This window comes from Podarcis melisellensis (genome assembly GCF_964234715.1).
Source record: "Podarcis melisellensis genome assembly, chromosome: 2".
Taxonomy (NCBI): Eukaryota; Metazoa; Chordata; class Lepidosauria; order Squamata; family Lacertidae; genus Podarcis; species Podarcis melisellensis.
In genome coordinates this window covers 56,534,885-56,547,125 of record NC_138529.1, presented here as the reverse complement: position 1 = coordinate 56,547,125, position 12,241 = coordinate 56,534,885, and the positions used below count along the sequence as shown (strand labels likewise).

The following is a 12,241-nucleotide window of genomic DNA, read 5'->3' as shown; positions in this document are numbered from 1 at the left end:
TAAATGCAAACTGAACTAAATATCTCCCCCATCTCTACAGAGTGCGTTCAGCTGATACACAGGAACTTTACTCTCTATTATTATTATTATTAGTAGTAGTAGTAGTAGAAGTAATAGTAATATTCTGGCAACCTCTTCAGTTCAGAAATGGTGGGTTGAAGTTTCTACAATTCCACACTGTCATGCATTGCACAGTTCTACTAACGCCTGCTGCATCATGTAGGTGAATTAATACATGGAAGGGGTGGGGAGAGGTCTACTTATGGTTGAATGTGTGTTGAGTGCTTTTGTCTCCTCAGCTTCTGGCCTAAATATACAGCCATGGAGAAAATGCTGTCCATCTTCATTTAAAAGACTCTGCTACAGATTTCATTTTCCCTCTCTCTTGCATGTTTACCAGGACCCACATTGGATTGCCATTAATCCATAGTAAGAAGGGGAAGGCCTTCTGTAGAACCATATGTTTTAGGGACAGAATTTAACAACAATATTTCTTCAATAACTCAGGTATACACTTGCCTGTGGTGAGAAGAAAGCAAATTCTATGATCTACCACGCTTTTGCTTGTTGGCATTTCAGAATGGCAGCATGGGGCTGAACAAGAGATTCTAGGCCCAAGGGTCAACACAACAGTCCCTGATCAAAGTAGGAGAGCAGGAGAGAGAACCAATATCTTGCTCAAAATCTTTTTTTCACACCTTGACCATTGCCAAGAACTAATTGTGGTGCCAGGGAAAAGTATACTGAAGTGTGTACATATACAGTTTCAGGTGTTGTGGAGAATGGTTGGTGTTGCCCAGGTAGCCCGATTTGGACAAACTTCCCTAAGTTATAGGTATTTAATACTTACCATCCCATAGAAGGTGTTATCTGTCCAACTCCACTAGGAGGGAGGGAATAGAAACCAGAAATGTCTGATGTTTGAGAAGGACGGTGTACACCTGGCAGAAAATCAAAACATCAGGAAGTTTAGGTGAAGCCATTTCTAGCTTTCTTTTAAGTAGCATTAACTTGGCTAAAACGGACATGGTACAAAGGTTCAGTATTTCTTAGCATCCAATAACCAGAATTGGTTAACTTACTTTGTCTCTCCCTTGTCCCCCATTTCTGGACAGAATAAATATCCTTAGGCTTTCCTACCTATTAAGATACTCTTCAACACAATACTGCAACCAGACAATCAAGGTACAGCACTGATGGGGTGAGGAGTACAGGAAGTGAGTGGGACAAAAGTATCCGGAGTACGCAAAAGATGAAGTTGGTGCGGCGTAGTCAGCCAAGGTAGGGCACTGAAGGAGGTGGTAAGTACAGGAAATGAGTGGGACAAAAGCACATGGAGTAGAGACAAGATAAAGCTGGTGTAATGCAGCAGAAAAGATTTGAGTTGGGGAGTCCTCAATTCAATTCTCACCTCAGCCACCCACAACCTCAAAAGATGGCTTTGGGCCAGCCTTCTCAGCCTCATCCCCAAACCCCTATCTATAATAGAGAGATAGCAATGTGGGCCTACACCACAGTGCTGTGGGAAGGATGGCAGAGATAATATATGTGAAGTACTTTGAATGTGGTATGTAATTTCTAAGTATTATCATCAAAGTACAAAAAAAACCAACCACCACCAAGTTAAGTCACTGGTTTTCATATGTGGGGTTGGAAAGGTAATTTACTCAGGAATGAGTGGACGGTCATTAGAAGGAGCATGAGTGTGGGAGAAAAGGGGTGGGGAAAGGATTTCTTTCTTTCTTCTCAATTCACCCAGTGCACATCAGTTTCTTAAAACAAACTATATGTCTCACTTAATTCTTCCTCCTCCTTTAGGACCTTAGTTTCTTGGTTTCTGCTGCTTCTGTTTAGCACACCAGTTTGTTGACCAACTGGGGTATGTTAGTTCCTAGAGAAGTTTTTATCTCCCTTCTACCCCAACTTTCTATAGTTTAAAATATATCTATGTTAATTACCAACAAGAGACAGAATCTTAAATAGAATGAACACTATCGCGACATTAGGTTGCATTCTTATTGTGTTTGGAAAAAGTGTATGTTGCTTCTTTCTGACTGTAGGTTATGTTTAGCACACACACCCCAGGCTGGCTGAATGGCCTTCATGGAATAATAATCTTTTAGGTGGTATGGAAATTCTACCACATGTCTTTGATCTGTGATGGTGGTTTCATGTATGAAAGTCATCGCTTGATATCACAAACACTGTATACGTGAACCTGCGTGAAGGGTGGAAAGAGAACAAACTATGCAGGTGGTGGCAGTGGTTGTAACTACCTGAGAGACAGCTCTCTGTGGCCTCCAGCCAATGTTACAATATCACACAACTGCTTAGAAATCCAAAGCAGTATGGGATGTGGTAATACTCATTCAATGCATAAGCAGAGCCTCCTGCTTCCATTCTCCATCTGCAAAGATGGGCAGTTACACTTTGGTCACATCCAGAAGGATGCTTCAGATTACACTTCCCACTTCAGGGCAACGTACTTCCAGCATGGTGATGTTCATTTATGGAAGTGTTCCCATTGGCTTCTCACATGAGTAAAAATCACGAAATCAGAAACAAGTGGTAAGCCTCATCAAAATTCCCACGTTGCAATTTTAATCGCTGACTGGAATGAGCAGCCTTAATTATTTTTTTCAGTCTGTAAAAATGAATTAAGACGGCTCCTTTCTCTCACATAAGCCGCCTCATCATAAACTTAAGGATGCTGTGGATCTGCTTTGGCGCATGTCCAATCCATGAGAGTCCTTAAGCCATGGGCCTTCTACAGTCAGTCACACTGGGATGCTGTCAGCAGCCACAGCAACAAGCTTAACTTCAAGCCAGCCCATGCAACAGGGGAGCTTTCCATCCTCAGGGTAGACTTGTGTTATGGCTTTTTATTCTAAGAATAAGTCTCTTGAGGTGCACTCACAGAGACTTTCAAAGCCTCTTCAAAAGTCATGGGACTTATTCTGTGGGTATGTTCAAGGACAGCTGGATATAAGGTACTTTGTGTTATATTCCCTGAAGAGCCAAGCAAGATTCGAACTATCCTCATTCACCACTTCCTGCCAGACTTCAATATTTGCCCTTAGCTAAGCTTCTTGTAGGTTATAATTCGTTAACTCTTTTTATTCTTATGTTTTAGGTTTAATTTTCTCTGAATGCTGGTGGGCAATTTTAGATCCAAGAGACTAGATGTGTAGAGAACATGTTCAGTTTGTAGGGAGCAGGAGAATGAAAAATCTTCTGAGCCCAGGTCAAACATTCTCAATGTTTTCTGGGGTCTAAAGTGCAGCAGAATAATTCTCTAAGGGGCTTAAGATAGCACATGTGCTAACTTCATGACCTTTGCTAAACACACTCCTTAACAGCCTTGGTGTTTGGCAGCATGCTTAACCATACAAGGTGCATTGCTTTGCCATTGCTTAGGAGCTTGAGTAGGGTGTGTGGAGGGGAAATATGCAACTGGTAATTACTACTGTGAAACCATATCCAACTCCAGAAAGCTGTAAGGAGAAATTCTATGAAATAAACATTCTTTACATCTCTCAAGACATGTTTGTTCAGAATACCCCACTGAGAGTGGATGCAAGTGTCTAGGAAGGTCAGGTGGTATAAGTGTAGGAGCGCGGAGAACCACCTGTTTGAAGGCCAAAGAGCTATGAGTGAAAGAAGTACAGCATCACAATGTATTGGGAGTGGGCAGCTGGGCTGTGTTACAGGATGAGAAACAAGGCTAATAAGAAAGATATGGGCTGCAGCATATAAACTCTACTGGGCCATGGAAATCTCTTGAGCAAAGAGCTTCTGCAGGTGGATGGACCTTACTTTTCTCACACAAGATTCTTATGCTGGGTTGAAATGGGTTTCTGTCGGTGGAAGATCCAAGCCATAATCCCCGTTTATGGAAAACTAAAGACAACAGTACTTGGAGCCTACTGTGTGCTATTCCAGGTGCATTCTCCATTGAAATAAACATTTTAGGACTATACCACTTGCCAAAATTGTTTCTGAGACAGAAATTCAGAGTTGAGAATGAACATGCACAGGCCATCAAAAGTACCACAGGTACAAGTGAAAACTGCCCCCTGACGATTCCCACGGGCTTGTGAATCTGGGTAAGTTATGGATTATAAATGAAATGGGATTTTCATGATCATCACCACAATCACCTCATCTTCATTAAGGAATTTCAAATAAGAAATGTTACATCTGGATTGTTGCTTGTTTGTGTGTCTGTTCCCAATCTATATAAAAGTACACACTTAAAACTCAGTAATAAAAAGCGCTATCAGAGAGTTAAAGTGAAAGTACTGTATTTTTTGCTCTATAAGATGTACCAGACCACGAGACGCACCTAGTTTTTGGAGGAGGAAAACAAGAAAAAAAAAATTCTGAATCTCAGAAGCCAGAGGGATTGCTGTGCAGTGAAAGCAGCAATCCCTCTTGCTGTTCTGGCTTCTGTGATAGCTGCACAGCCTGCATTTGCTCCATAAGACGCACACATATTTCCCCTTACTTTTTAGGAGGGAAAAAGTGAGTCTTATAGAGCAAAAAATACATTAGTTCTTAAATGACAAGCTGTAAAGCTGGTAAATGTAAAATCCTGCACATCCTAGCATAACCCATCAGTTTTCCTTTGCCACTTGACAAAGAACTGAAGCAATCAAAATGGTCTTGATTTTTTGTTTTTATAAGGGATGCGGGTGGCGCTGTGGTCCAAACCACAGAGCCTAGGGCTTGCCGGTCAGAAGGTCGGCGGTTCGAATCCCCGCGACGGGGTGAGCTCCCATTGATCAGTCCCTGCTCCTGCCAACCTAGCAGTTTAAAAGCACATCAAAGTGCAAGTAGATAAATAGGTACTGCTCCGGTGGGAAGGTAAACGGCGTTTCCGTGCGCTGCTCTGGGTTGTCAGAAGCGGCTTAGTCATGCTGGCCACATGAGCCGGAAGTTGTATGCCGGCTCCCTTGGCCAGTAAAGCAAGATGAGCGCCGCAACTCCAGAGTCGTTCGCGACTGGACCTAACAGTCAGGGGTCCCTTTACCTTTAAGGGTAGGAAGTACCTAACAGTTTTGTACCACTGACTGCAATTTCATGACACAATAAGCCAGGACTCCTGGCTGACCCTATCTTACTGTGAAAGAGCAACTTGCTAGTACGCACAACCTGTTATTCCTTTGCATGAGTGGATAAAACAAACCAGGAGAGGGTATCTTATTATGATGTGTGAACCCAGGATTCATGAAGTCAACTTTAACCCTGGCTTACATTTCTGTCCTGATTGAGAGTAGGCTCCAGGGTTCACATGCCACGATAACCATGTTTAAATATTGTTTTATGTCCCCATTCAAACTCCCCTAAAATGCAGACCAAGAAGGACAATGGCTGTGCTTCCAATTCTACAATTCTATGATTCTGTGATAAGCTATCACATTCCAGTTAGCTTTATCTGCATATGAGAAGAAAGGGACAAAGCAACAATAATCTAGGGATCTTAGTTCATCTTGATGTGAATGTGGCCACTAACTTTTTAAAATCAAATATTTTTATTAACACAGAAACAAGGTGCGTATATTCCATAGTTTATAGGATAAATGCTATCATGTGACACTGTGCCCACTACAATATGAGAAAGGAAACAAATTTACGCTGGAAATTTAAAGACAATATTATTATACTGTCATTATTCAACCAATGGAAGTTGAGCCACAATACATCAAACATCACAGTGGCATATCTCTCACTTATTTTGATGGGCTCTTTGAAGAAATGTCATGCAGAAACCACTAGGAAAAAATGCTTTTGGTCCCAGTCGTATCTAAATAGTCAGCTTAGGCACACCTCGACGCTGTGAGGGGGTTGTGAAAGAAAATACCACTAAATGTCAGAAAAGAGTGTGTGACCAAGACCACAACTTGCTCTTGAACCCACATTAATCACTCAGGGCCAAACTTAGATGAGAAGCAGGAGGCCCATGATTAGGATCATACATGTTTTCAGGTTTTATTTTATTTTACTAATTAGCAGCCTCACATGGTTGCCTTGAAGTCTAGGGAAGGGTTCCTCTTTGAGGAAGTGCTTGACCCCTTTCCCCTTCCTGCAATGTCTCCATTCCAAATCATCTAGCAAGCCAATCACCCACCAAGATCAAAGCACATTTGCCTTTGTAAGAAGTATTTTTTTAATCCCAAGGAGGAAGGGAAAAGCAGCAAACTGGAACAATTTTTGAGAGTCAAGTGGCCGGTAGGGAAGGGTTAAGCACCCCTCCTCCTGCTGCTTCTTTGCTCACAAGGGCCCCTGAATACTACTCCTAAAAGTAGAAATGCATATGCCAGCAGCTTTGGTGCTTCAGAATAGCTTTCAGACCTTCAGAGGTGATGTGCAAAATGGATGAGGATGGCTGTGAAATACAGCTCAAGGGTGAATATTTGCAGTAATAATTCTGACTTTCATTGATATGGGTAAAGTTGACAATCCTATTATCAGCCTACCTTTTTTAACCCATAAGTTTTCTAAAATTATTTTCAGACGCCTCCCCTCCTTGCAAAGTAAATAGAGGAAGCTGATAGCATCATGGTTACCTTGTTTCTGGTTGATGTCAGCGGGCAGGTGTGGCGAATGGGAGCCATGGCTGAAATGTTCATTGCTGTATGGGATGAGTGGCGTGAGTGGATGGACACCATGGGACGGCTGCACTACAGGAACCTTGTTGGACTGAAAAATACAAGTCAGAGGAGAGAGGGGCTTGAGAAATTTTAGCCTTTTGAGTTTCACAATTCACGAGGGTGGGGTGACAGAGAGACGGAGGCATCCTAAAATGAACCTTACCAATGGCTAAGTAAGTTTTAAAGTAGCTGTCTATGTCAGAAGCAACACAGTGGCTGTTCAACAGGCAGGACAGAAGCCTTAGAGACAAATACATGAAAGCAAACACTTCAGCCTGGGTATGGCTGCATCTTCTGAATCCAGGTCTGGCTCTGCTTTTGTTAGCAAGATGGTTGGAATGATAATGAATGGGAAACAGGTCCCATCAAAGGGGAGGATTCACAGGCCCATTTATCATGCCACTCTAATTGTCTAAATGTGCTGTGCTCTTGTGTGAAGCACTGGCTAAAGTCTAGAGATTCTTTCTGTGACATGGTCTTCCCAGATGAAGTGCTTATCTCCATCAGTATATCTAAACTAACACAACGTACCACCTTTAGAGTGATATATTTTACTTTTACAGAGCTCGTGGAAGCAGGCAAGCAGGCTTGCATGCATGGTGAAGATCACCATACAGCCAAAGAACTACAGGCTTTCAGGTGCGTCTTGACAGCTTCTTGGGAAAGTCTCGTCTCACAACTACTGCAATCTTTAAGGCAGGGATGGGGAACCAGTGAGTACTCAGATATGTTGGACTCCCATCACCCTTAGTCAGTGCGACTGATGATAACTGTTAATAGGCACTGTAGTTAAGCAACTTCTGGTGGGTGGGATGTCTCCATCCCTGCTTTAAAAGCTTGCAGGCATGTTGCTGAAGACACTGAATGGCTCTTTCCCATAAAACTCTCTGTAGAGTGATGGCACCATGGAAAGACCCATGTTGTTGCAGGCTTTTAAACATTGCAGCAGACTGTGGGGTGAGGCCATGGAAAAGGAGGTCCCATGGCACTACTGCACGATGTATAGAACACCAGAGTGTGGCAAGCACACATGCACAACCTCTCAAACCCATGATTTGTGGGCCACATCTGATGGGTCTCAGTTTTAGAGGACCAACTTAGAAGAATTACTTTTGAATGGGGAGTATCCACCAGTGCTTTTATGTGAAGGTACACCACAGAGCCTAGGACTTGCCGATCAGAAGGTCGGCGGTTCGAATCCCCGCAATGGGGTGAGCTCCCGTTGCTCGGTCCCTGCTCCTGCCGACCTAGCAGTTCAAAAGCACGTCAAAGTGCAAGTAGATAAATAGGTACCGCTCTGGCAGGAAGGTAAACAGCATTTCCGTGCGCTGCTCTTGTTCGCCAGAAGCGGCTTAGTCATGCTGGCCACATGACCCGGAAGCTGTACGCCGGCTCCCTCGGCCAATAAAGCGAGATGAGCGCTGCAACCCCAGAGTCGGTCACGACTGGACCTAATGGTCAGTGGTCCCTTTACCCTTTACCTTTACTTCATGTTAAGAAATTATTCTTCAGTCTTAGGGTCCGTAAATGCAACATGCAGGCCTTCACTCTGGGAATTTCAGCTCATTCATAAGGAATGTGTCAAACAAGCACACAACATTCAGCTTCTACCTTGCACCTTCCAAAAGGAGGACGACATGATATTGCAGCTGATTCCTCTAAGGTTATTATTATTATTATTTAAAAGCAAGAATTGGAAGAGAAGACTAGACCATGAACCGTCAACCCTTTTCTGACAGAGCAAACACAGAGGAGCTTGTTTTAAAAGCAACATATGAAGAAGCAGTTTTGCTTCTTTCCTGACTGCCTCAAGCATTTCTGCCATTTCATACTTGCCCAGTTTCGCCCACAGTTGCCTTTAAATTGACACTGACTTCACCAGAACTGGAAAAATCAAATTTGTCACTCAGAAACAGAGAAAAAACTCAGAAAATAATCTTATGAGGAATAATAAAGGTAGGATCAGTAGAGGCAGGGACCTCATTCAGTGTTAAAAGTGGAGCACCACACATGTTCTACATGGAAAAACACTTCCAGAAAGGAAAGGAAAGGAAAGGAAAGGAAAGGAAAGGAAAGGAAAGGAAAGGAAAGGAAAGGAAAGGAAGGAAGCTGTGATTGATAATGTCACGCATATGTTTTGTGGACTGTACACATGATAACAAGAAGTTGGTGCTAATAACTCCTGCTTCTGAGGACCTAACTATATGTGATGGAGTGTATGAAACCGCTATCTATCTACATTTCTCCCAGAATATCTCCCCATTCAATTTTATAAAAATAAATATGCAGGGGGACATCACTGCATTTAGTTTTCTGATGCCTTTTGCAAACAGCAGCCAGTAAACTGGAATGGGATAGAGAAATGCTCCAGAGGAAGACATCAGCTGTGCATGTGCTGCCGAAATGCACATGTCCCACCATCACTAGAGTTGCCAGGGGTCAGGAGTTAGAGCCCATGGAAAATGCTCTGTTCATGCTGAGATATGCAACCACTGCATGTGCTGCCACCAAATTATACATGATTATCAGGCCACAGCAGATGGTAACACAATGCAACTGTGCCACAACAGAAGCCGGAGGGGGGGAGGGGGAGGAAGAGACAGGAAATAGCCCTATTCTCAGACCTACATTTTATTTATCTAACCAAATCTGTACCCTGCCTAACTGTAAATTAAACCTCTACGCGGCTTTATGGTTAAACATATTTTTTAAAATATAATACGCGCATGTATAGAACGTAACTGAAGAAAGTAAGCGAAGCCACAGAGTAAAGTCACAAATTTGTATTATGGCAGGGATCCCCCCTGCCATAGAAACTATTGTGGGAACCACTAAATACCAATTTCACATAAGAATAACTGGCGATGTGAAGACGACCTCCCCACAACAAATGAAACACAGACAAACAAAGGCAGGCAACCCCCTAAACTTCAGTTTTCACATCCCTGCCCCTCCTATCTTTCAAAAGAATGAAATTTAGGGGGTTGTTTACTTCTGTGAAATGGATGGAATAAAGAGGCCACCTATCACAGAGTCCTTTTTGGACTGTGTGCAGCCATAATGAAACCTGGAGTCCTGAGCCTTGCTTCTGAAGTCTAAAGTTGAGAAGGCCAAACTCTGAGCATCTTGCTCAGCCTATAGAGGCTTTATGCTGCTGCTATTCACATAGCCAATGATTTACACTCCTTGCATTCACTTCTGTGTCTCACGAGGTTCAGGTTCAAAGCACAAGTTCTCCAGAAGTCCCAACATGCTACTGCAGCCACGTGTGCAGCCAGTGCAACCCCATATTTGCTTGTTTGAATCAAAAAAGCTTTTCTATGAAGCTCCCTAACCAGCCAAGCAAAATAGCTGGTTTCTGCCACTGCTGGTTTGGCTTGAGAATACCAAGCACTCTCAGGTCTTTTGCCTTCTGAAGTCGACACTGGGAACTAGCAGCCAGCACAACTCTCCCCATTGTACCCAGGGTGCCTCTGGATGGGTGCTTATTCTGGGAATGATTTTTTTTTTAGGGTTCAAAAATGCCAGCCCTAACCCCTACCCCCGTCAAATTCAATTGGGATTTACCATTTACATGCAAAATCTAGTAAGTTTTTTAAAAAACCAAACTGTTGCCAATGACCCATTTACAGCGACTCATCTGCAATAGTAAACCCCTGTCTAGCTGCACCCCCAGAGGCAGCAGGCCAGGAGGTGGTTAGGCAAATTAAACATCAGTGGGTATTAAGTGGCTAAATGCTCACTGAACTGCAACCAAGGAGAAAGCATCCCCTAAGCTAGGAATGTGAGCACGATGTTCCTGAAGTGAGAAACGAGGTCTCCCACTTGATTTTATAACTGTTCATACTGTACTCTCAAACATATCAGCCCTATAAAATTAGAGCACTAGTAGTTAATCTCATTGTAGTGAATCGAGCTTAACATCTCAGCCAGGGTAGCCCAAGGTTGTCTTTTATTCCTGCTTTCCTAAGAAAACACTTTATATTCCAAACAGCACAGCAACACATGACATGATGAGCTAGCTGTGATACTATGAGCTTATTTGGTTATTTATGCCCATTGCTTCTTTTTCTTCCCCTTGCCACTTTTCTTCTATGCCACAAACAGCTAATGGACATCAGAAGGCTTCCTACTGTCTCCTCCTGGACAGAAAGGACTATTGACCAGCCAGAGATGCCTTTGTGCACCTCTCCTCCATAAGTGCAAACAGTGGCTTCTCTCCCCAATGCATTATAGAACCAAGACAGGTACCTCTGAAATTGAGTCACCCTGATGATTGCCTAGTTCGCCTCCTTGGTTGGGCCAGCTCTGATTCCAACTGTGAATGCATTTACTCAGAAGTAAGAGCTGGTTAATGCAACACCACCTTTTATGCCTGCACTAGCAATTCCAAATGCTTTTGGGTGTCTATCGATCTCTATCATCTATCTATCTATCTATCTATCTATCTATCTATCTATCTATCTATCTATCTATCTATCTATCATCTATCTATCATCTATCTATCTATCTATCTATCTATCTATCTATCATCTATCTATCTATCTATCTATCTATCTATCTATCTATCATCTATCTATCTATCATCTATCTATCATCTATCTATCTATCTATCTATCTATCTATCTATCTAATCTATCAATCATCTATCTATCTATCATCTATCTATATCTATACAGTGGTACCTCAGGTTAATTCATTCCGGAGGTCCGTTCTTAACCTGAAACTGTTCTTAACCTGAAGCACCACTTTAGCTAATGCTGCCGCCGTGCCACTGGAGCACGATTTCTGTTCTCATCCTGAAGCAAAGTTCTTAACCTGAAGTTTCAGTTTACACACTCCACTAACCCAGAAATAGTGCTTCAGGTTAAGAACTTTGCTTCAGGATGAGAACAGAAATTGGGCTCCGGCGGCGCGGTGGCAGCAGGAGGCCCCATTAGCTAAAGTGGTGCTTCAGGTTAAGAACAGTTTCACATTAAGTACGGACCACCAGAACGAATTAAGTACTTAACCCAAGGTACCACTGTTTGTGATTTGGGTAATCATCCATATGTAAGTTCTTCTATACTGGTGCTTTCCTTCTCAGCTAATGGCACATCTAGCTGGAGCATTTAATCAGAGAAGAGTGGTGGTAAGGTCATATAAGCAAGGCCATAAAGATAGGTCTTTGGAAATGTTAAGAAATGCACAGGTAGTCAGGGGCACCAGCCAGCAGCTTTAAAACTACTCTAGAGTGCATGAGCACTCTGCTTGACCAATCCTGATGGGTTATTCTCTTAGAACAAGCACAACCTTCCATTTGAAAAAATAACCCTATCAAAACCTTTTTTTTGTTTACGGCATGTGGTTAATTCATAATCAAATTAATTGTGAAACTATTCAGCACAAGATTTTCATTAAATTGCAGAAATTTTATTCCAAAGCCTTGCCATCACATTTTTTTAAGTATTTAAGGTGCCCCAAGATTCTTTGCTGGTTTGCTGCAAAAAGACTAACATCAATATACCTCTGAAGATTTGCAGATTTATTTGTGTGGTTTTTTTTAAAAAAGCTTAGATTGAAGAGATTCCTTTCTTATTAAAACCCCC

General features: G+C 42.5%; 1 protein-coding gene across 15 annotated transcripts in view; it reads right to left on the bottom strand.

Moving 5' to 3' along the window:
• Positions 1-12,241, bottom strand: part of TCF7 (transcription factor 7) — a 116,714-nt gene that overhangs the window by 33,643 nt on the left and 70,830 nt on the right. For all 15 annotated transcript variants that reach the window (XR_014163919.1, XR_014163920.1, XM_081893753.1 and 12 more), the window contains 2 exons: positions 6,570-6,702; positions 851-941 (listed from right to left, as the gene is read on the bottom strand). Coding sequence is in view for 13 of the 15 variants with exons in the window: in XM_081893753.1 (XP_081749879.1) it covers positions 851-941; positions 6,570-6,702 (224 nt within the window). In the remaining 2 variants the exon portion in view is untranslated. The remainder of the gene's footprint in view (positions 1-850; positions 942-6,569; positions 6,703-12,241) is intronic.